Genomic DNA, 25,563 nt, shown 5'->3' with positions numbered 1-25,563 from the left:
TCTGGATAGCGAGGGGAATAAGTTGGATGCCATGGAAAGAAAGGTGATCTACTCAGCGGCATCAACAGTCAAGGTGGCCAACACACTTGCAATCCTGGCCAGGTACGGCGGAGAGATGCGGTATAACACTGCCCTGGTTCTGGAGTTCCTGCCTGCCTGACAGCAAGTGCGTCGAGCCGATCTCCATCATCCAGGACGGGGGAAGGTGGCATCGGACCATGCAATCAGTGGCCCTGGACATCATGGACACAGGGTTCCGGCAGATGGGTAACAGTATCTGCCTCCATTGTCGTGGCTGGCTGAAAGCCATCAACATCCGCCAGGAGTTCCAGACGAGGGTGCTGGACATGCCCTTGTAAAGGGACAACCGCTTGGGAAGGCCGTTGACGAATCGCTGCAAGCCATCAAGACTGACAAGGAGACTGCCTGTGCCCTATGTACTTTTTAGCAACACCACTCTCCCGTTTGTGCCTCCAGCGGGAAGTCTGGCAGATCGAAAGGCTTTGGTGGGGGGTACTCTGCGTACCATCAATCCTCGCGGTCTCAGCTTTCGGTGGAGGTAGCCAACTGTGTCGCTCCTAAGGCAGCACAAAGCCCCAAAGCACGACTGAACCGGCCAGGATGTTGGGCCCCCACCCCTGCACCCTAGTGGGAGCCTGGCTGGCAGGCTTCGTCAGCGAGTGGAAGATCTCAACCGTCCGATGGGTGCTGGACGCTCTCCCCCATTGACACTCTAGAGGTCCAACAAGAGTGTCCAAGGATAACTCTGGTTACCCGGCAGAAGCAACACCTCCCTCAGGGGGTTCTCTGTCAACTGTTCAAAGTCCTGCTTGATACCATCGCAGAATGTGCTGTTCCTGGGGGCCAGGCTCAACACGGTCTCCTGCCTGGCGGCTCCCTCAAAGAGGACCGTGCCCGGCTGTTGGCATTCTGTCAATGCTCGGCATGTCATCATGCATCTACCTGATCCGGGTCTGCAGACTGCAAATGCAACCCCTTCAGGAGTTCCTGGACGCTCACCAGATCCAAGTGTTTGGAAGCTTTGCAGACGAGATCGTTCTCAGCAAGGATTTCCGTCAAGCGATAAGGTGGTGAGGCGTATGCTCCAACATCGCCGGGGGCCCAAGATTCCAGAGGCCCCTGTACCAGGAGACCATCACCAGGGAAGCTTCCCTGGAGGTCTGGGGAGCCCACACCGGATGTTGCTACAACGGAGACCTGTGGCTGCCGCCGCACGAGAGGGATCTCCACATCAATATTCTAGAGCCTCCAGCAGTGTTTTGGGCCCTCAAGTCATGCCTTCCGTCCCTCAGGTGCAGTGGCGAGGATCTTCAAGGGCAACACCACCCCAATGTGCTACATTAGGAAGCAGTGGGCACTCTATGTCCTGCGCCTCTCTGGAGAGGCGCAGGTCATGTGGCACTGTGCTGTCGCCCAAAAGATGTTTCCATCCCCTTTCACCTGGCGAGAGTCAAAAACACTATTGCAGACTCCCTCAGTAGGGAGCTGCTCTCCTGCCACGAGTGGGAACTACGGCAGAACCAGGTGGACCACATCTTCAAGTGGGGCAAACCCCAGATCGTCGCCATCGCAAACAGATAGAACTCAAAGTGCCAGAAATTCACCAGGAGGTTCCACCAGCTGAGGAGCATGGGTGAAGTTGTCTCCTTCCTGTAGGAAGGCCTGTTCCTACACGCGTTTCCTCTGTTCCCGGTCCTTCTGCGAGTCATAAATCAACTCAAACGGTACCGATGCAGGATGATCCTTGTTGCCCCAGCATGGCTAAAGCAGATTTGGTACCTGGACCGTCTCAGCCTGTCAACGTCACTTCCGGTCAAGCTGCCAGTGGTCATGGATCTGCTCACCAGGGAAAGAGGCGCAATCCTACATCACGACCTAGGATTGCTGAACCCCCAGAGTTCAGAGGGTACGAGTTGCCGACGGACTGCAGGGAGGTCCTCGCCAAGGCCAGAGCATTGTCAACTGTGTTATGGGCACAAGTGTTTCGCTACATGGTGCCGGGCGCAGAAGATTAACATTCTGAGGTTCACCTCCCTGCCGATTCTTCTGTACGAATTGTCCTTGGCGGGACTGTCGAACATCTCGATCAGGATTCATCTGGCGGCTATCTCTCGCTACACCAGGTCTCCAGGACTAGCTTCTCTTTGGTCCCACCGTCTTGTCAAGGAATTCATCATAGGACTGCTTAGATCATTCTCGCTGGGCAAAGGCCCTGGCCCTGGCCCCGGCGTGGGAACTCAACTTGGTTCTGACAATGCTCCTGGGACCCCCATTCGAGTCTATGCATCAGGCCCCTCTCAAGTTCCTCTCCTGGAAGACTGATTTCCTCATGGCCATCACCTCTGCCAGGTGGGTGGGTGAGATCCAGGCCCTATCCTGCAAACAGGCTTATCTGACTTTTCTTGACGCAAGGGTGGTGCTGCTAATGCACCCCTTCATGCCAAATGTTCAGTCGGAATTCCACCTCAACAAGCCTTTGGTGTTGCCTGTATTGTTTCTGAAACCTTTGTCTCTGGCAGAAAGGACCTTGCACTCGCTGAATGTGGCTTGTGCTCCGAAGTTCTACGTGGCACGCATGAAGATTTTCCGGAAGAAGTCTCAACTATTCGTGAACTTTGGTCTTGTGAACCATGGGAAGGCTTTGTCCAAGCTTCCATCTCGAGGTGCCTCTCCGGCTGTATCACACACTATCACTGGTTGGCAAACCAACCGCTGCCCGGCTGTTCAAGAGCCCATTCCACCAGAGCCATTGCCGCGACAACTGCGTTCCTGTCTGTTGTGCCCCTGCTGGGCATCTGCAGGGCTGCTACATGGAGGTCCACGCAAACCTTCACAAGATTCTTCTGCGTCGACAGGGATTCCAGAGAGGAGTTCAGAGTTGGCCAAGCAGTGCTACGCAGCCTGTTCTGGAGGTAAGAGTAATTGCGTCTGTTAAGCCCTGCCACCTCCTGTGGTTGTGTAATGTTGCACTGCTATGGATCCTTTATTCCGGAGCATTTTAATCCATGCCAGACCCATGCTGAAGAACAGTAGTTACAGGTAAGTAACTTGTTCCTTCTGCAATCAATTTAAAACTATGCTCTATCAGTTACACCTTCACTAACTCATGCAGTCAACTCCAGGATTGAAAATAAAATGTCAAGCCAGCTCCATCACGCCCACTTTATATTAGATGTCATGACATGCCTGATTCGCTTGTCATCACAACAAGGAAAAGGGTAGGTATGCCATTGTCCAATGCTGAGGCACCACCCGATAGGGAATGGAAAAGAGTATATGCTTTAGGCATGTTTCCACTTCTGTGGCCTATTTAACTGGCATAGCTAACACCACTTTACTTTCAAGTTAATACAAAAACAACTCGACCAATAAGATCCCAATTACTCAGTTTCTAATGAAGGGAAATGGCTAGCCCAAAATATTTTTAAAAATACTGTTTCAGCGGACACTACTGGCAGAGTGCTAATTGAAGGCAACTTGCTCAAATGACATTCATGGCTTCGAAATCTAGCCCGAAACACAGGAAACCCTAATAAACATGCCTATTGACTTTCCTCTTTGGGAAGGCCTTGGATGATCAGTTACACCACAAAAAAAACCTAAAGACAATAGGGCAAATTTCCAATAATCCCTTTTTTCATGAAGGACCCTTCAATACTTTTAGAGCTGGGGGATACGCAAGGGCCTCAGTCTGGGGTTAGATCCTCTTCATCCTTGTGGTACAATCCTCAAATGCAGTCTTCCTCTTTTCAAACCAGTTGAGAGGTTTTAAGAGGTAAAGGTTGAGGCAGAATTGCAGCCCCCAGAGGATCTGCCGCTCCCTCCAGCAAATCATGTTCCATTACAGGATCCCTCCCATGCTTCCCCAGCAGGTGGCAGCTTCACTTTTCACCAACGCATGAGAGGGGATAACATCAGATTGGTGGGTGCTAACTGTGGCCAAGCGATATTTGATAGAATTCCTGGAAGGACTTCATCTTCATCAATCAAGAAAAATGTCTCCAGAACATAACTTGATTTTACAAGAGATTCTAACACTGCTACAGAAGAGAGCACTAGATCTGGTTCCACTTCTAGAGGATAACAGGTATTTATTCAGTGTACTTCCTTGTTCGAAAAAAGATCTAACAATTCACCCTGGTTAAGGCGTGAATTCTGCAAACGCGTATGTCAAACCACAAAACTTCAGTATGACAATGCTGCAGGAAGTAATCTCTCTACTAAAACAAGGGGCTTATATGGTAACATTCGACATGAAAGATGCATACTTTCATATTTCAATGTTTCCAGCACACAGACAATACCTAAGATTCAAGGTGGGGAACAAACACTACTGTTAGGCAAGATTGTATGCAGTACCCTTTGGGTGCATTAGAATTCTGACCTCCTGACAATAGGAACCCAACCTTTGGTACAAGTCTGTACTACACAGGTTGGTAGTGTGGGAGAGTAGCCAGGCTTATCTCAAGAGTTGTCCGTGTGAGCTGTAGGGGAGTTGCACAGAGATTCACAGTGAAAGTATTCAAATAAACCCATACACACAAGGTTTCTTGATTAAAAAAAAAGTTGTTAATTTATCATTTAGTTAGAATGAGCCTTCTTCAGGCGGGAGCAATGTAAAGCAATGCACAGATGCACTTAAAAAATACACTCATCAGAGCGGTCTCTGAGAGAGCTCATGACATTAGAAAGCAGACACAAAGCAACCTGGGACACATTACTCCGACCCCAGATTGCGAGGCTTAAGGGCGAGATTAAGCAAACCACCACTGACAGGGCACAGAAGGCATACACTAGTTGGGCACAAAACTACGACCTGGAGGTGGACAGACCCCTACGGAAGATGGCACAGGCTCTCGAGAGATGCCAAGCCACCCAACTAATCACAGCAATCTGGGATGACACCAACACGCTGTTTGAAGGGGATGACCGTAACAACGCCAGGTTCGCTAAGTTCTATTGCGAGCTCTACACCGACACAGTATATGTACTTCTCAAATTTAAGCATTCCTAGAGTCAGTAACCCTAACCTGTATCAAAACAGACCAAGCAGCAGCCCTAGACGCACCCATTACATCTGAGGAGATCATTTGAGCTATACAATCCCTATCTGGGGGGAAGGCATCGGGCCCGGACGTCATTCCGATAGACCTCTATAAGCACCTAATAGACGAAAATGCCCCGCACCTGGCCGAGGTCTTCGAGGAAGCCCTAACTCGCAAACGCCTGCCCAAATCTATGCTGGGTGCTATTATTATAGTAGTCCACAAGAAAGGGAAAGACAGAGTTATGTGGGTCCTACAGACCAATATCGTTAATAAACTTGGACACCAAAATTCTAGCTAAATGCCTGGCCCAAAGACTTGAGAATCTCATGCCGCTACTTGTCCACAAAGATCAGACAGGCTTCATCAAGGGAAGACATTCCGGAGATAACATCCACAGGCTACTGCATATAATCGCTTGAAAGCGGGATCCCCATGACGCTATAATAGCAGTAGGCATTCGACAAGGGTCAATGGGGGTTCATGTTCAAAGCTCTGCAAAAGTCTGGCTTCCCCTTCAGATTGACCAAGCTAATACAACTCCTCTGCACTGAACCTACAGCAACAGTGATGACAAACGCCGTGGCATAAGAATTCACGCTACAATCGTGTACGCGCCAAGGCTGCCTGCTTTCGCTGCTCCTGTACGCTCTGTCCATTGAACCTATGACAATAAAGATGCACACAGACCCGGCATGGGCGGGAATCTGCCTGGGACCAGAAGAACTCGGTCTCACTGTACGCAGATGACCTCTTACTTTACGTCAGCAACTGCCTGTAGGCACTCCCTTATGTCCGATCCCTTCTGCAAGAAATGGGCCTAATGGTGGGCTATAAAGTGAACAGGAACAAGTCTGAAGTTATGCCCCTCTGCCGCGACATACCCTGGGACCCGGAGGCATTGCACCTTTCACGCTCCAGCCACACACTATGAAATACCTGGGGATCCGAGTAAGCGCCAGCATAACAGAACTGAGACCTTAACTACCCCCAGGTTCTAGACCGCATCCGTAAGGACCTTGAGAGGTGGGATACACTAACACATTCACAATCGGGAAGGTTAAACGCCCTGAAAATGAACTCTTTCCCCAAGCTCATATACATTGCCTCGATGTTACCATCACAGCGTTCACTCGCATGCTCAGTCAAATAAAACCATCATGAAGTTCATCTGGAGGGGCAAGAAAGCTAGAGTCTGGCTCGCAATTCTGCAAGCTCACAAATCCTCTGGGGGCCTGGCGGTCCCTCCCTCAGGGCATACTGTCAAGCAGCTCAATTAGTATGGATGAAACGATGGCTCAGAGAAAATGAAGACCCCAGCTGGCACAACACGGAGTTGTCCATTATGGCCCAACTACGCCCCACCGAAATTATGGCGGCCCCACTGCACAAGCTCCCGAGCAACATCAAAATACACCCCATAATAAGGCCAACTCTCCAACAATGGCATAGGCTCCGAGCGACACGGGGCACTAGTCGGGTACCTGCCAGCGTGGGCCAGTATAAGATTGATTCTGTCCTGGGGAGCACCACAGGTACCACATCACCGGCAAGCAGACACTTGGGCCAATGTTCGAATGATGGACATCCTAGAGGACGGAGTGCTGACGGGATTCTCAGATGCTCGTCCTAAGCTGGGGATGGGGCCGGGCATTTGGCTACTCTAGCGCTCCATAAAAACATTGATACTTCAACACACCAAACACAAGTCCAGATCACAACCCCTCCCCCCCATGTCATGTGTAAAAGAAATTGATCACAACACAGAAGCCTTTCCACGTATTCGCACCTTCTAATCAATGGCCATCCCTAACAATCTCCCCAGACTATAGCTCTGGCAGCAGCCTGTATGGAAAATCCAGGCACATCAGTGAGGGCACCAGACATCCAAAGAAGCTTTGCAGCAATCCCAAAAGTCTCCCTCAACCTCTGAAATGGGGATACCCAATTCAGAATCGTACAACGCCTGTACTACACCCCTGACAAGATGCACAAATTGGGAATCCGACCCAACAACCAGTGTTGGAGGGGCTGCCAGGGTATCGGGACCATGGGCCGCACACACTCTGGTCTTGCCCCGGTGTAGCCGCATATTGGAAACGGGTCTATCAGAACATAACCGGCATAGGGGTGCCCTATGCCAACATCCCCTTCTCTCCCCTGGCGCTGGTACTGGGAGATGCCACGGACTGGCACCAAGACCCACTGACTAGTAGATTGATCTCCCTCATGTTTTCGGTGAGGAAACTCATGATTTTGCACTGGAAATCAGTCCGGCCACCAACTGGCACAGAATGGTCCAAATCACTCTCCAAAATGTGCAGGCTACAAGAGATCAGTGTTTGCCAGCCCGCTAGTGGACACTGCTTCGGAGAACTACTGGGGGCATACATATGACCACACCACACAGGGCATAAGCCATGAGAAGCGCTCATGAGGTCGCCCCAACCCACCGGTGAACCCTGCAGAGGAAGGAATGCCAAGAGGGACTCGGGGCTGAAGGGTGAAGAATCAACGCTGCTCTGGGGACAACACGAATGGGGCAGGCGGGGTAATGGAACTAATAGGGGGGTACGTGTGGGAGAATCCGGGGGTGGGGGAAGGGGTGGGCGAGGCCCATGTATGAACTCTCGAACTGGTTGGAATAAGAATGCAAAGGACCCCTACTAGGGCATTGACCTGGGTCCCTGCCATACTTATCGGCCCTCGCCATTGCATAAGCGGAATGTTTTGTTTGATGTTTGTTTTGATTCCATGCTAAATACTTATTGGAAAACTGAATAAACAGTTTGGGGAAAAAACATACACACTCTTGGTTATCTCAATCAGCAAATACCCATTGGGATGCCACACAGGCACTACCTACACCCTCAGGTGACTTCAATAGCTTGGGTTCTGTTGGCATTAAAATATCTGTTGCATTTAGAATATTCTTGGGAGTAGTGTTCAAGAGAAGAGAGTTCAAATAAGTATTCAGTTATTCTTAGGTAAGTACTTTAAAAACAACCCCCAGTACAAAGTCAGTTAACCCTTTCCTGGAAGGAAGGTAACTCACATGTCATTCAGGGAGCCAGGCCAGCCAATGTTAAGTTGGCAAAAGTCCAGGTGAACTGAAGCTCTTCTTGCAGGCAAGTAGAAAGTCTTTTCCAATGTTTTAAAAGTCTTGGTAGAATAGAAGAAAAGCAAGGTAGGCCCACAAGCTGATTAGGGTTGTGAAGTAAAGAAGCTACCAGCAACTCTACACATGCAACCAAGCAAGTCTCCAACTAGGACAAGTGGCTACACAAGAGGCAAGTTCTTAGACTGTACAGTACCGTTAGGTAGAAGAAAAAGTACAGCAGATGACTTCTGTTAATGTGCATCTCTGCAGAACTTGATGTTCCTGTGCCTCACTCATGGGGACAAAAGGGTGGACTTCTGGGGACTCCTGCACTGCAATGGGACGGTCGCCGCTCGCAACTGTCAAACTTTAAACAAGTGACTGTTCTGTGTTTCAGCTCCTCGCAAATAGCAACACTGTGGTTCCTGGCTGTCGAGATGGGCTTTCCTTGTGGCTGGGGTCCCGCACTCTGTTGGGGGGTGGGGGCTCAGGCTCGGCCAGCCCTGCTTCCTGGGAGTCCAGAGGATCCTTGCCGGAGAGCCAGCCGGCCAATCACCTAAGAGTGCATTCCTGTCTCCTAGGAGACTAAGCACAGGGAGTTTTGGGCACCTCCCTTGCTTCGTGCCCCCGCCAGACACCCTGGATCCAGAGGTGGGCTTCACTCGTGAAGTAACCCCTCCAGCAACCTAGTGTAAGATAGTGTGTGCTGGGTCTACAACAGCGGTATTAAATCGTGGGGCGCTCCCCCCCCGCAGGGGGCCGCGGCTGCATCCCTGGCGTGGGGGGGTACCCTGAGAGCCCAGCATGAAATCTAAAAAAAAAATTGGATTCGAAGAAATGGGTAATCACATGGTCGGGCTGAAGCATGAAACTGTCTAAGGCGCCAATGAAAAAGTGGCCCGCATTTGTAAATTGATATTCATTCTTTTAGTCAGACTGTTTGAATAGTACCCAAGGGGGGTGCTTTGTGTTAAAATGCAAGTACATTTTGATATTTGCCCTATAGGCCAGTCCGAGCCTGGCGGCTCATCCATAATGGCGAGGGGGGTGCCTGCCAAGTGGCCCCCTCATCCATTATGGAGGAGCTAAGGAGCCAGCCCAGTGAAACAATGAGCACTCCCTCAGCTGGAAAAAAGCAGCTGAGGGAGTGCTCCTGGCCTCACTGAACTGTCAAAGGGAAATGCATTTCCCTTTGACAGTTCATTCCCCAGCCGCACATACTCACTGAGCCATGCAAGGCTGGGGCGTTTTGCTTCGCTAGCATTGCATAGCTCATTGGAAATGCTGGCTGGGGCACTGCATGTCTGTATGTGTAAGGGGGAAGCTCCTGCGCCTCCTCGCACATACGGACAGAGCAGCCTGGAGCAGGGCATTTCAGCACCCACACGCTGGCCAATGCAGAAGGCACATTTATGTTCATTTTTGTATTTTTATTTAAATGTGTATGGTGATGGATGCTCGTGTGAATGATGGTGATTGCTGTATGAATGTGTTAGTTTGTTTTGGTCCGTTGAGCGGATTTTGGCAAGTGGTGGATAGAGGGAGGGGGGGGAAGGAGGGTTGTACAACAGACATTTTAAAAATGCCTAAATGCCTTTGTTGCACAATCCCCCTACCCACCTGCAAAAATCACCTCTCCTTAGGCACTGTGGAGCCCAGGGGACAGGGGTGGGTTTTTTTTTTTTTTTACTGGATTTCTATCATAGATTTAGAAAATACCATGTTTACCCCCTTGGAACTCCAGCACCTTGCATACACACATAATAATGTTGAATGTGTTAGGCCCAGTGGGGGAGAGGGATGGTATCTTTTCACTGGACATCTATCATAGATGTCCAGTAAAAAATGTCCTGCCTATCCCCTGGACTCCCCAGCACCAATTGCAAACTGTTTGGCTATTTACCAATTCTTCTTTTTTTTTTTTTTAAGTATGCTCTACAGTGCAACATTTTGACGCATTATTTTTTAAAAAAATCACCTTGATTGGTTCGGGCTCCCTCGCTATGGCATTTTTGGGTGAAACAGTTATGCTCCTTCACTTAAAAAATTCACCAGCCGCCACTTGCCCTCTGTGTTGGGAATGTTCTGAGGGAGCCCAGGGACTGTGTTGTGAGCAGGATGGGTGGGAACCAAGGGATAGTGGTGGAAGCAGGGTGGGGAGAGCCCAGTGTGTGTGATGGAGTGGGGAGAGTCCAGGGCCTGTGTAGTAGTGGGATGAGGGAGTCCAGCAACTGTGATGGGAGCAGGTGGGTGTGCCCAGGGACTATATTGGGAGTAGGATGCAGTAACGGCGTGCAATACATACTGTCCTTTTGGCATTTTGGAAGGCGGGGGGGGGGGCGCAGCCTGCCTAAAATTTGTTTAGGGGGGGCCCAGGCCAGAAATGTTTCTAGACCACTGGTGTAGAAAGTAACAAATGTAAGTAATGCCAATTTTACTTTACTGCTCTGGGAAACAGTAGTTTATCCCAGAGAAGGTATTCAAACATTTGGGAAATCTGGAAGACTTCCCTGTGCCCCTGCACTGAAGGTGCTGTGTGACACAATGTAAAAGATGATGCCTATGGAGATTGCGTTTCTTTTTGGTTGAGGAGTATGACAGTGTACAAAATCACAGTAAAACACATGAGAGTGTGGGAAAAAGGGTCCCACTCTCTCCAGGTTAAAAAATAAAGTCCTCAAAATCCAGCAAAGTTGCTGGGGGGCCTCTAAGGTAGAGGGAATTAGCACATTTCTGAGAATTCTCCTGAACTACCAATTCAAGGTGCTGCCATGCTGCATAGCTTCGGTGCCAAGAGTGTTTACTTAAGTCCTTCCAGTGGTAGCTGCACACCTATGGTGGCAATCTATTCCAGTATACCCTTACCCAGACTGTCTTACAGAGAACACACCCCAGTTGTCGGCAAAATACTCAACAGTCAAACTGCTTTATCAATTGGGCTTCTCAATCAACTAGAAAAAATCGAATCTAGTGCCCCGTCAAGTAAAACAATTCCTAGGGCACTAACTCAAACAAAAAATTGCCTAGTCTTCCCTTCCAATGAGGGTACAGAACATGATTTTTCAAATCCCACAGTATCTGGTCTGTTGGGTAACCTTGCGACAGGCCATGCACCCTCTGGGAATTATGGCCTCCTGGATTTAAATTGTACCACACGCCTGGTCGCGCATGCATCCAATATGAGTGGTTAACGAAACCATGGTCGCAAGCAAGCAGTCTGGGTCAATCTAGAAGTGGTTTTACATGGTCTTGGCCTCTCTGCAGTGGTGGACAAAGGAAAAGCTTTTAAAGGGCAAGCCATTCCAACACCCCCTCAATCAAAGACACTCTTACTGCAGACACATTGCTGTAAGGGTGGTAAGCTTATTTTCTCCAATAAACTACGTTCGGAATGTGGACACAAGCATTGAGCAAAAGCAACCTTCTAGAACTGCTAGCAGTCTTCAAAGCTCCAACAGACAGTTCTACATAAAGACTTTCCATTTGGCTGTGGGCACTGAAACACGTTTCACCTAGCACATGTACAGGTGAACACAGTTCTCTAGCAGACATTCTAGCAGAAGGGCAGAACTGCCGCCCGAACACGAGTGGCAGTGAAATGCACACAGCCTACACAAGGTGTCCACAAATTGGGCATTTCCAGACATGGACCTCTTTGCTAAACAAGAGAACGCACAATGCCATGGCTATGCATCCAGGAATCCCTAGACAAGATGAAAGGGGGAAACGCTCTGTTAATGAGCTTGTCAGGATAAATTATGTACGCTTAGCACTGAACTGACCCCTCCCCTTGTCTCCGCCACCGCAACTCCACTTTTCAACTGGATGGTCCACAAGCTACACCAGGAACAAGTTTCCATGATCCTGGTGGCTCCTAGACAGGTGCATCAAACATGGTTTTCACACCTGCTGAAGATGTCTTTGTTCCCCAATAAAACTACCCTGCCTGTACATGTCACAGAACCAAGGGACAACCCTCCACCCATGCCCTCAGACACTGAACTTTGCAGCTTGGCTCCTGAGGTCAGTTTGGTAATTTAAATCTAGACCAAAGGTGTATGGACGTTTTAAAGGAAGCACACTAATTTAGCACAAGACACTGCTATTTTAACATATGGAAACACTTTGTCTGGTTGTGAAATGCACGTAACATCCCTTTTGACTCACCTTCACACATATTACACTATTTGCTATATTTTTTGGAATTCTGATTAGTCTAATTCCTTATGATTACACCTAGCAGCACTCTCACCCTACACCACATCATAAAGTAATGTTTTCTGGTGGAAAGAGCCTGTAGTGAGCATTCATGGAGGATGCTATACCCTCCAGTTTCTAATCCAACTCCCGGCTGAAATTTTAATGTTGTGCTCACAAAGCTCATTCCCGCTTCGACCCACTGCACAAAGCCAATCTTAAAAATCTGACAAGGAAAACTGCTTTCCTTGTTGCCATTTTGTCAATAAGGAGAGTGAGTGAACTACAAGCCATTTCAATGCAAGATCCTTTTGTCATTATTCACAAAAACAGTGGTACTTGCTGCTTTCTTCCAAAGAGTAAAGTAGGTAAAAATCTACATATCTTAGATGTCAGAAGGGCCGTCATGCAATACCTTCAAAAGACTAAATCACTCAGAAAAAGATCTCTAGCCACAGGGAGATGCAGGGATCCTGCTTCTAAATCGGTTATCTCTTAATGGATTGTCCGATGCATCCAACTTTGTTGTTCTCTTGCCAAGATAACTACCTTTCAAGCTCTGGGCACACTCCAATCTGGGTATTGGGGCTACTCTGACTTTCATTGCGAATGTGCCCTTAGGTGCGATTTGCAAAGCTGCTACTTGGATCAAATTCATAACTTTACACAGAACTACTGTTTAGATACACATTCAAGATGTGGCACACAAGTGGGTTAGGCGGTGTAAACCTCTTTTGCTACTCTACGTTCAAACAACCCACCACCTTCTCCAGGTACTGCTCTCTAGTCTATGCATAGCTTGTGATAGTAAGCAGAGCCACAAGCCTTAGAAGGCGTACATTACTTGCCGTAATAAAATTTCTGATGCTTTTATCTGCTTGCTTTCACATGCTCCCACCCTTCCTCACATCTTTGAATTGAAGGTTCTGGGGCATATGCTACGTATTTCTCCTCATCAGAACTTGACTATACTTCATGCATACGCTGCATACAATGCCTGCTCCCCCATGTCACAAACAAAACAATCTTGAGGGACCTCAACAGGTTCATGGATACAGTAGACTGCATACAAGGGATACGATTACAAACTCGCTCAGTCGATGTCACTTGTGGAACTTCGGGAACATGTGCAGTACTCCGCACATACAACTTGATATTAAGCCGATGCAAGCATCAGAAATATGATTATGGTAAGTAACGTTATGGGGGCTTTAAAGACTTTACAAAATCTCTTTAACCTGAGGGTACAATGGTCCATTTGAGCCAAGGCACACATTCCAGAACTCCACCTAGTAGCCATCGGCAGAGGTTCACCTCCAGTTCTGAGCAATATCAGCATGGTGTTGTGGTTATCCAAATTAGCCCAAATGCAAACCATTTTAACCCGCAAATGGTTTGTCTTGGCAGGCAGTGCTACTTTATACATAGATTAATCGGCCTAAAACAGCCAGTTTGCAAGGCTTTCGGGACAACCACATAACTGGTTTCACCCTTATTGGGTATCATCTGTGTAGTATATTTCTGACAGCCTTGTGGTTGGAGCATTGGGTTATGTTTTTCAAAGCACCAAGAAAGGTATGGTGGGTTTAAAGCTTGAACAAAAAACGTTCACCTGAAATGTGCATACCCACGATGCTTGCTGATGTGGCTCTTACTGCTTGGTAATCTATTCAAGCAGGTCTATATTGAATGGTGGGGAAGATTTAGTTACTTACCTGTAACTACTTCTCCAGCATTGGTAGCTTGCATAGATTCCCATGGGACCCACCTGCTACCACAGTGAGGCTTCAGTTCCACAATGCCTGGGTCTCAGGACTAGGGTTCAAATCTGAAGATGGCTGCCTGGGGTGGCGCTAAGACCTAGCCTCTTCTCTTGGTCCAGGAGACAAGGACCAACAAGGAGGTGGATAAGCTACACATTAAAAGCCTTCCTGTGCTGTTATATTACTAGAATATCATGCACTGGAGATTCCTAGCCTGATTTGGAATAAGGAAGCATGTGAATCTATAAAGAAAACAAACATTTGTCAACTACAGTTGCAGCTAATGATCTAATCCTCTGATGTGAGGAGGGGGGCGTCTGGGTCCTTGACTAGTGGCTATTTGGGTCCTTGAATAGTGGGGATTTGGTAGGTTCTCTTCCCATGCGCCCTCCCACCACTGCATTTTCCATTGATTGGTGTCTGCTTTTGCTCCCCCAGCAAGCTATTCCTGGCCTTCTGGTTTTTATACCCTGGTCTGGAACTTTTTGGTTTCCTCTTTGGTCTCATTTGGCTAGGTAACCCACTATAGGTTACAAAAGACTTTGAGATCACAAGCAGTTATTCAGATGACCAAAGTAGGGAGAAAAAGATGTTAAAACACATCACAACATAGGCATTATCCTCTTAAGGCACCCAGTGCCTTGAATTACATTTTTGGAAGTCCAGCCCTAGCCTATGCTTGGTCTCAATCTTTTAGGTGTCCCGCAAAGGTGCCTCAGATGGGAAGTCCAGGAGAGCCAATTCAGCTAGTGTAGGTAAAATTCTAAAGCTAGTGCAGAGCAAAAGCACCCTGCAAAATAGGGACTGTGGGTCAATGTATAGTGAAAGGAGAAGCAGCTACTACCCCCGCTGTCCAAAATACCTTACAGAAGTACTGACCTGGACCACCGCCCTGGGCTTGCTCTGGCTAGCCCTCTCGGGTAAGAATGACTTTGCACCCAATGGTCACTCAATTGGGTAGGGGCAGTGCAAGAGATGTGATGTTAAACCTCCGAACTCCTAGAAAGTCATTAATGGCCCTAGATGACAGCAAATTGCTTGGGAAGATGTGCCTCATCAGGGTCATAATTGTGCAGGACCATTGGGTCATGGGTTCAATGGCCATCATCAGCAGCAGTTCTCTGGGTTCCTCTGTAGACCTTGGATGGTTGGACACCCAGGTGTGGTCCCATGATGTAGGCATCCTCACGAATGACTGAAGGGGTGTACATCTTGCATTGACCATGGGCATTGTAAAGTCACCCGACGACAGTACTTGGGCTTCCAACAGGATCTAATCTTGGTGTAGGAAAAGACAGTGGGATTTACAGCATCCCAGCAGAGCCTCTAGGGTGCCCACAATGAGTTCATTGTTCAGCACAACCGAAGTCCTTGCAGCGAGGAACAGCTGGATCCTGGACAAAGATGCAAGTTCAGAGGACTGAAACCCGTTGATGGACCTATAGTAGGACAGCTGACTGGTGGATCTCACCATTACGGTCGAGGTTTGTGACAGTGGTATTGGCTGAACCAATGATGGGTACTGCAGTAGTCCTCCGGTGTCCGGCTGCAGTTTTCTTTGGGACTGCTCAGCTCATGTGGTAGACTTGGTTTCTGTGTCCAGCTCATCTAGTTACTTTCAGAATGTGTGCTTGGAGCGACTCCGACCCTCTAATAAGGACACTTGCAAAATTCAAACTTCAAGGTGCCTTCCAATAGTGGGCTGCAAGCCACCCAGAATCTGTCCTGCAAAACCCAAGCCTCTGGAGGAATGTGGGTTGGGGCAAATTTCTTCTATCCCCACTTTACTTGATTATACATACTGTATATCCTTTTCATGCTTTCAGCAAGAAGACCACCACTGTGCATGAAGAAAGGGACCCCCTCCCCTCTGCAATATTGGATGGCCAACAATAAGAAGGCCATCTTCACCAGATTTTAAAACACAGGACCATTGGAGAGTATGGTTCTCTTTAGTGCATTAGCATGGCTAAAAAAGGCATTGTGTGATTATGCTCCTGAAAAAGGTCAAATGTAATGACTGCCACCAGCTTGTTCAGAGGATGCCTGGAAAGTAACAAATATTTCTTGGGACAAAAAGGGGGACAATGACCCCACAGCATTTTATGTAAGTTGACTTGTGCTGCAAAGGCAAAAACAGACTTCCTACAAATGCTACTCCTGCAATAGTAGGCACATGGGCTGCCTAGAGTACCCTAAATTACATTGCAAAGCTTACCCGAAGGCACCCCTGCCAGCACACCAAATAGGGTGGGAGTTCTGCCACAGAAAAACTGATCCCAAATCAAAGGGGAGGGGTTTCCCCTCACTTGTACCTTAACATGAGCGGCTACTGTCTCCAAAAAAAAGTAAATGGAGGTGAGTTAGATGAAAGTCTCTAACCTTCAAAGTCAGTCAATGAAAACCATCCCGGGAGTTCCGCAGCAGTGCTGGGAGTCTCAGGTCAGAGGGTAAGATTTGCAAAAAGACTCTCCCTATTGTCTGTGAAGTTTTTTGGCAACTCTGAAAACTTACCTACAGTAACTTGAACAGGTACTTAATCAGCACAGTAACAGTTTTACTGCAGCTCTTGGTCCTTGCATTTCCAGGACAGATTGCTGTTTTTCTTTAATGTAACGATTGATTGTTTTGGAATAATACATCTTTCTTAGCCATTGAGTAGCATTTGTATTACTACTTTTCTACACAGATTTTAGTACACTAGAACCTGTTGTGACCTGAGCAGCATTACTTTCATTTCTGTTAACTTATCTGCCCATGTTTGTTTCTTTTTCCAAATAGAACTTGATTGGTTTTAAACCTGCAGCACAAGACCTTACAGATTCTGCAATATATTGTTGGCGAGTACAATAAAGTGTGACCTGAAGTATCACAGGCCGAGAGTACCCATGGTCTGATTTCTTGGTTGTGCTGGAGATATGAATCGAGCTGTCCCCATCCCCCCCTCCACCAGCCACCGTTCTTGTTGCATTTCCTTTTACTACCCAAGAACCAAATGCCTTCAATTTCTAACTTGCAGATTTCTCTGTGAACATTGTTCCTTTGTCCCCTTAGTTTTTTCTAACCTCGCCTGGCATGTATTTTGAGATAAAGGGCATCCACTCAGCCTGTTATGTGCCGCTTTTCTAGTTGAGGTGGTGTTGGGGATGCCATTCTATATCACTTGTGTGTACCCATTCCTGCTGAGAAGGAGCCCTGTCCCTTTTCCATGCCCTTGTCATGTAAATCTTTTCCACTAGAAGCAAGCCATTAGCCATGTGGCTTGGGGGATTGTAGAGGCCCTAGCTTTCCTCCAAGCCAAAGAGGACCATGAGAGTGTGGAGAGGCCACCTTATGTAATCTAGGTCCCTTATCCATGATAGAGCCTCCCTCCAATAGGCCTGGATGTAGGAGCAGATCACCAAAAATGGCAGAAAGTGCCATGGTTACCACACCCCATTTAGCAGCAGGGGTTGACAGAATGATACATCTTTGCTAATCTTGGTGGAGGGAGGTGCCATCTGTATAAGATCTTAATTGCATGGGGCGTGTGTTGCGAGGATGTTGAGCGTCTTGTTCGACCTTCATATCATAAACCAGGATGCCTCATTGGTTCCATGTCACTTTCCCAGTCTGTTTATCTTGGTGTCTTCTGGGGGTTCGGCGTGTAGTATTCAGTAAATTGTAGGAATACAGCTTTTCTCTGACCCCTCGTTTGAGCAGGTTTTTGAGGGATGCGACTGGTTGTTGCTCCATTGTTTGTAAGTGCCCCTTTTAACTGGAGGTACAGGAACAATGAAAGGCTCAATAGGTTTAATATGTCTGCGGCATACTGTATTGATCTGACTCTCCCCTTGTCTCATCATTGTCCCGCTTAACTGAGGCCCGCCTTGTACCATGTTTGATATTTGCCTAGGTCTGCTATGGCCCCGATTGGTGGAGCCCAGATTGTTCTCGGTAGTGAGGGCCAAGTTGAAAGCATTCGCGTATCGGCTTGTTCTTTCCACAGGCCCTGCAAGATTGGATGTGCGAGAATTCATTTGGAGAGCGTCTGCAGGACCCATAGCCACTCATAGATTGGTATGGGATACAGTATTTCTTTTCTACCATTACCCACTGTTTAGGAGTGTTCGCTGCCTATGTTTTTTACCCATGTTGTGGCATTTATTTTTGTGGGTTCTTGTCACTTTTTTAAAAAAAATGTATTTATGCTTTTTATACAATTGTACATTTACAAAAAAAGAAATCAACATTTATTACACTCTAAAATTGATTCTTCTCAATATAAATCTACCTTAAGCAAGTTAACTAAAAACAGATTCTAATAACCTAAGATTGCTAAAAAATAAAGGTGCACATATCAAGCACCCGCCAAAAATAATTTCCTAAACATGCTTTGCTATCTACTACTTCAGCAAAACCATTACATTAACATTGCTAAATCCAAAATGGTGTGCAGCCATCATTTCAAATGCATATTTTCGAATGCATTAATGTCGAAAATAAAAATGTCATTTAAAAAAAAAAAAAAAAATTTATAGGGTTCATTTTGGGTCTAGTGAGTTAAAAAAAAAAGGTTAATAAACAAAAAACAGGGGTTTTGGGGGGAACCCCCCCAAAAAAAAAGAAAAAAATTGACTTTTTTTCGACATTTTACATCCGACGTTAAGGCATTCAAAATTATTGCATTCGACTTATTGACTATAAACCGTCCGAAATACCTTGGTCATGTACTTTTCCTATTCCTACAAGGACTTTAAGGCAATCAACAATGATAATTGGGAAGATGTCATTAACTGGTACCATGAATCATTAGTCAGGACTGTGGATGATTAAGAAATAAACTGCTCCAAATAGCGTTTTCTTTGTTTAAAAAATGCAGGGCTCTCGGTACCTCATGAAACAGAGACTGAATTTTATTAGTCACACATTCTACACTTTCGGAACTCCTGGGTTACATATAGCCAATGTGGGTAGACAGTTTAGCCTAAATTTCAGGTACCATGGTCTTAGGCGAGGGAACGGTAGATACATTAGTTCCTTTCCATTATAGAGTTTAAGTTTGAGAGATCCAACAAATCCAAAGACCGCTATTTCAGATTCAGAGCCCTCTAGGTCAATTTTAATAAAGTTAATGCATCTATTTTTTAATTTTCTTAAATACGGGTTGGTGTTCTGTTTTATTAACTTGTTTAAGTAGAACTGTAGAGAATTCTAATCAGTTTTCCAGATTGTGCAGTATAGAGAGGCTCCCAACAATGTACTGGCCCAACCAAGATGTGACACCCAGTTCAAGTCTTATTGCATTGATTGGTACCTAAACTACAAGTCTGAGTATTTGTGTTGAGATTTTCCCTTACAGTATGTAAAGAAACTTCCTATTTGAGACATTCATAAGCTCACACACATACAGCACTATAGAAGAAACTTTCACTTTGTAAAATTCTATTAAGGGCATCATCGAATATGTGCATAGTTTGCTTTTTACCTTTTTAACATGGTCAGACAGGAAGTGATCTTATTATCAATTCGAGCTCTGTCAATTTTGCTCTGCTTTTTTACCGATGGATCATATCCGAGGTACCTGATTGAGTCGACTTGTTTTATTGGGATGTTATTCAATTCCCACATATTTCCTATTCTTTTTAGTCAAGCTCACCATTACTTAAGATTTTGTGGGATTCATTTGTAGTGAGTTTTCTTTCAAATAATTAAGTCCATTCTACTGGCACTGGAGGCCGGCTCGTGTATATTCCATTAGAATATCTTCCGCAAAGATGATGCCGCTCACTTTAAATCCCTCCCACATGGGAACATATCCTCCCCACTCTTTACTGGCCTCCCATATTTTCGGTAAATAGAAATTAAAAAGAGTTGGTGCTAACACAGAGCCTTGCCGAATGCCCTTAGTCAACGTTATTGATCTGGATAGGTCTCCTGCAGTATTTAATCTGACCCTAATTGTATTGTTTGAATATAGGAGCTTAAGCAATGCCAGCAGGGAGGGGGTTAATGTCCCTTTTTGTTAATTTGGGCCATAACTTGGCTATATCGACATTGTCAAAAGCGGATGTTAAGTCCACAGATGCCACATAAAAAGCTTGTCCAGAGTCGGTCCCCATGCCTGACAGGCAGGCTTTAAGAGCAAGCCCAATGATTATTGTTCCTACGCTCTTTCTGTATCCTGTCTGCAGTCTGCTGTCTGCAGCGAGGTGAATACCTTGATCGTGTTATCCCAAGCCCTTAAATCTTTCAAGATCGAGAATATTTTTGATGAATTATCGAGCATTGAAATTGGCCGGTTAACACAATGGTTCCTCACAATGTCCCTTTCTAAAAATAGGGACAAGTATTGAATCTGTCCATGAGTCTGCGCAGTTAATCACAGAAACTATGTTGTTAAATAGATGTAATAGAATGTCTGCCCATAGGGCAGGATTGTAGTTATACAATCCAGGCCGCTAGCTTGGTTTTTTAACGTACTAATTATAATTTCAATATCCTGATCAAAATTCAATACTAACCGTTTACCACTTTTGTACGTAGCTTCAGATGCAGACGTGGTGTATTTAGTTGTGAAATAGCAGACTTTAGGATCTCCGTCTATTTTGTGTCGGGGTTTCCTTTTGAAATCTTCCTGCAACAGCAGCCCCCTTTTTTAATTTTTTTATTTAAAATGTTAATATATGGTCCTACAGAGCACTGTACATTGGTTTAAGGGAGTATACTTCTGGCAGTTATCATTTCATTTTGGTTTGAGTAGGGGTGCACTCTGATTTAAGTCATTAGTATGCCAATGTACCCTATTGGTAGCCATTCGGGTACAAATTGTTTTTCAAAATCGTACTCGCCCATTTTGTTTGGCTATTCTTTTGTTAGGGCAGTGGTCTACTTCCTTTGGTTCTCCAAATGTTTCAGATGAAAACTCCCATCATCCTTAGCCAGCACACTCGCATGATAAATAATCATGGTAGTTGTAAACCAAAACATCTGTAGAGCCGCGTGTTGCAGACCTCTGGTTTAGGGAAACCACGAAACATGCTTTAAATGGCTGTTTTGCAGAAAATGTGCTCACTCTGAGCCCAACCCTGCCATCTGTTGTGTTTATACTGATTTAGACCTGACCCCCCTTAGCCCTAGACAGGACAATACACCTACTGTGTGAATTGATCTGGGTGTTTAGCTGTTTTAGGGCCAGGATGGTTAGCTGGCCGCCAATAGCTTTGAAGTGGCCTTGTCTGATCGGAGGGGGGGGGGGGCTGGTTTATGTCGATATGACTCCTTGTGTGAAGCTAGGTGGACCCTAACCTACCTGGGTTCCACCGGGATTGGCAGGTTTACTAACCTGCAGGACAATTTTGCCAGAAAGCTGCTACAATTTTGTGACTACGTCTAGCCAGACTGCCTGTGTCCTTCCCTTTTCTCAGTTTTTGTTTTTGGCTGCTGGACGTCTGCCCTGGGCTGTCCATGCCCAGCCCCTAGTCCTCGACTCCATATGGGCAGGGATCCTTGTGCTGAGCCAACACCTTGCCTGTTTTAATGCCATCATCCCAACATACCACCTTGGCCGTGTACAATGAGTTGGGAAGGTGCCATCCAGACTGGTTTTGGGACACACATCAAAACGTCAGTAAGTCTTACGTTCTGGGCCTCCTTCACTGTGTTTTGCTCTGTTTGCTCTATGGGACAGTTTTCTGCTGGCTTCCCTTTGAGCCATTCTGCTTGGTTTTGGGATCCTTCATCTTCACTGGACTGTTGGGCTCTGCGTCAAGGGAGGCTGATTATTATCTTGGGTCATGTAGGTTTTCTTGGTCCTGGGTTCAAGTCCCTTGCGACTGGATCCTGTAAAATGCCCTCCATGAGAATAGCTTTTGCTTGCTCAGTCCTTTCCAATTCCCAAAACGCTGTTTTCTGCTACCACAACTGTTAGTACTTCCTTCTGGGCCCAGAGTGGATTTTTCAAGGTGCCCTCTGGGGAGATAGGGGTGGAGGGGGCAGTGCCAGTGATTGCTGGTTTCTGCAGGCCCTGTTAATGTGATTTCCAATCATTTGCACTGGACCAAATCCAGTTCACTTTCTTCTTGGGGAATGCCCGGTCCCGAATTTGGCATGGAGATCTTTTAGAGGATCTCTTCTAGCTTATCCTAGAATAGTTTGCTCCCTTATCTGTGGGGTAGAACGAGACCTACTTGGATTTCTGCATTACTGCGGGTGCGTCTATAGACTGTTTTATGCCTGTGGGGAACATTCACGCCTAAAACTAATGTGACTAAAGAGGTACTTTACTGTACAGGGACATTTTTCGTGGGTTCCCAGTGTCATGTGTGTTTCAGGCCAGAGGACTGGAAATTTTGCATTTGCATCCGTTCTTGGTATTAGTCCTGTCTACTGAAAATGCTAGGTTACATCGATAACCAGGAGTTTTGTATCCATGTTATAGTCTTGATAAGACCTTGGGGAATCTACTATTGCTAGCCTAATCAAATCCTAACTTTTTGTGGCACTTTGGCCTGGGTGCCTAAAGTAATAAACAATTCTGCCTGTAGGTGCTGTACTTCGTATATGTAGGGCATTTGTTTGATACTATGTACTAGAGGTTTAGGAATACTGAGATTATTTTCTCCTTTTGCATTTTGTGTGCTGAATAGGGTTGTATTATTCTACTGCCTAGTGTTCCCTTTTCTTCCCAGCTTTGCGGTGTTCCTACCACCAGGTAGTGGAAACGCATGCAGTTTAGTAGTGGGTTGGTTTTTAGTTGGATTCCCTTTTTTATGCATTAGTATGTGTTCTGTTTAAACCAAACTGTTTTTACGCTACTGGAGATGCCTTGTGCAAGTGTTTTTCAGTATACCAGTTTTAATGGTCTTTTGGGGGTAACTGGGGGGGGGGGGTAAGCTGTGTGTCACTGCTAGTTGTCCTACCACCCCTGAATTTAGCCTGACTGCTATGCCACTATAGAGGTGTCTGGTCTTTTTCATTTGGTTGGCAACCAGTTTTTTCCTGAGGATAGTTTGCTATAGATCCCTCATGAGGGCTGTGGAAAAATCTCCCTAATTATTTTACCTTCCTCATATTTTTATATTTAGATGTATTGAATATTTGAATGGCGCCTGTGCATCAAAAATTGTTTCCAGGTGCCACAAAACAAGGGAGTTGGGGAGGCTGCGGGGTGGGGGAGAGAGGTGGGTGCGGGGGAATAGAGTAGAAAATAAGTTCTACTAGGCCTTTTACATTTGGATCGTGCAAGTGCATCAACAGGAAGTACAGGGAGAGGGGAGGCGGGAGCAGTGCGCTGGAGCCAATGGGCTGGGCAAGTGCTAAAGTTAAAAGGGAATGGGGGTTGACAAGACTCGGTAGGCTAGTCTGGGACGGGTGCTAGAGGGCAAGCGCGGTTAAAGGGAGACTGGTCGCAGGAGGGTCTGGCCCCAGTAAGGCTCATAAGGGATATAGTCAGCCAGATAGAGGCAGGTGTAACTAGCAGTGGAGGGGTCGAAGGAGGAGGCAAAATTAAAGGTCTTGATAAGCTTCCAGAATTTAAGAAGATCTGGCTCAAGACTGAGGGGCAGGAAGCCCATTCCAGAGGGAGGCTCCTATCGGAGAAAGATCTACCCCCACTCTCTGCTTGGAGAGGCATCTGGCTTGCAGAAGGTTAGAGCTAGAAGACTGTGAACCCTAGCAGGGAGGTGTTTAGGGGAGAGCGTTGGATGTAGTGAGGTCCCAGATGTCAGTGTGGGTGATGCAGAGGACTTGAATTTGATCCTTGCAGCCACAGGCAGCCTGTGGAGAGATTTCAGGGCTGGAGTGCTGCAGCACCTGGACATGAGGCCAAGGTGAAGTCTTGCAGGCCTATTCTGTATTAGTTGAAGGGTTTGAGAGGAAAGAGGCAGATTAAGGAGGAGGTTGTTAAAGTAGTCAAGCCTGGAGAGAGCCAGAGCTCTGGAGACATTGAGCCTGATTCACAGAAGTGTTTCTAATGCCGCAATCCCATAGGAAAACGCTCTGTGAATCGGGTCCATTGATTTTTCTGGGGGACAGTGAGGAAAGGGAGAATGCCTCTGAGGATGTGAAGCTGAACGTGAGATTTATTGACAAGGTCAGCAATGTGAGGTGAGAAGGAGAGAGGAGTCAAAGTGGACACTCATGTTTTTTGCCTCACAATAGGGTGAGGGTAGTGGGGCCCAAGCAGGGTGGCCAGATTGGAAGGTAAGGAGGGGGCAGGATTCCCAATGAGAAGGATCCGTCTTACTGGCATTAAGGCAGAGATTGTTGGAAGCACACTATGCCCATATATGAGAGAGGAGGCAGAGGGGAGCTTAAAGGAGAGCAGTCTGCATAGCATTGAAAATGAGCCGAGACACTGGAGAGCAGGTGGGCGAGAGTGGCAACGTAAATGTTGAAAAGCCACTGCGAGAAGATGGCGCCCTGAGTGATGCCACAGGTTAAAATGGAGATAGAGAAAGTGGGAGGGCCTATTCGAGAGGAAGTAGGTCAGCCAATCCAGTGCCTCGTCAATGATTCGTAGGGTGGTCGGTGATACCTAGGGTATCATGTAGCTGATATGAAGGTGGAATGATTGACTGTGTCAAAGACAGAGGGCAGATCGAGGAGGATAAGGAGAGTAGGAATCGAGGTTTGAGAGCAGGTCGTCACGAGTGTTCAGGAGAGCAGCTTTTGTGCCTCTTGACTGCTCTCAAACCTGCCTGGTGGTTGTGAAGTCAGCCAACAGATTAAGTGTGATGGATTAGTTGGGAGATGACATCAATCAGTTGCTTATCAGTGAGTCCTTGTTAGGATGCTTCTGTTTTTACTTGGTGTGAGGGTGGACATTGTGCCACTAGGTGGTTAACCAGATATACTGGCTTTAAAGGTGGGAATGGTCTTGTCTAATACGAACACTGTCTTGTCCTGAATATTACCATGCACTTATTTTTCAGCATATCTCTGCACGTAGTGTCTTCTATTGTGTAATCTATTTGGCCTAACCGTACCCAGCTAAGAGTGAAGCTAGACTGCTCTACTACATTGCTTATTGAGAAAGTTTTGGTCTAACTTGGTTGACAACTTGTTTTCCTCTACGATGTCTTCACACCACTACCCTGAGGAATGTGGGAAAACCTCCTTAACGCAAACAAGAAGTGGAGCCTTTCAATGTTTTACTATGATACATGTAAGGTACTTTGTCACTGAACCACGTTTCTTTTTTAAGGATGAAGTAATCAACCACAAGACCCGTTCTGAGAATCTGGAGAAACAAAATCAACTACTACATGAACAAATTGAAAGTCTCAGCAACAAGATGGTAACCTCTGTGCAGGATAGTGTCCAGAGTGCCCTGAATGTCTCGCTCAACGAAGAAGGGAAGTCTCATGAACAGATCTTAGAAATTCTAAGGTAAACAGATGCTTAATGTCGACCTATTGGTCTTCTTGCATTAGTTTTGCATAAAGTACATCTGCAG

The 25,563-nt window shown here is 46.5% G+C and overlaps 1 protein-coding gene across 4 annotated transcripts in view; it reads left to right on the top strand.

Moving 5' to 3' along the window:
* TPR (translocated promoter region, nuclear basket protein) overlaps positions 1-25,563 on the top strand; it is a 2,097,972-nt gene that overhangs the window by 849,299 nt on the left and 1,223,110 nt on the right. For all 4 annotated transcript variants that reach the window (XM_069641376.1, XM_069641377.1, XM_069641375.1 and 1 more), the window contains exon 26: positions 25,312-25,496. In XM_069641376.1, coding sequence (XP_069497477.1) covers positions 25,312-25,496 — 185 coding nt within the window. The remainder of the gene's footprint in view (positions 1-25,311; positions 25,497-25,563) is intronic.

The sequence above is a fragment of the Ambystoma mexicanum genome, chromosome 1q (genome assembly GCF_040938575.1).
Source record: "Ambystoma mexicanum isolate Mex_15411 chromosome 1q, UKY_AmexF1_1, whole genome shotgun sequence".
Classification (NCBI taxonomy): Eukaryota; Metazoa; Chordata; class Amphibia; order Caudata; family Ambystomatidae; genus Ambystoma; species Ambystoma mexicanum.
Note: the sequence above shows the minus strand (reverse complement) of the source record. Positions and strands in the feature narration are given on the sequence as shown.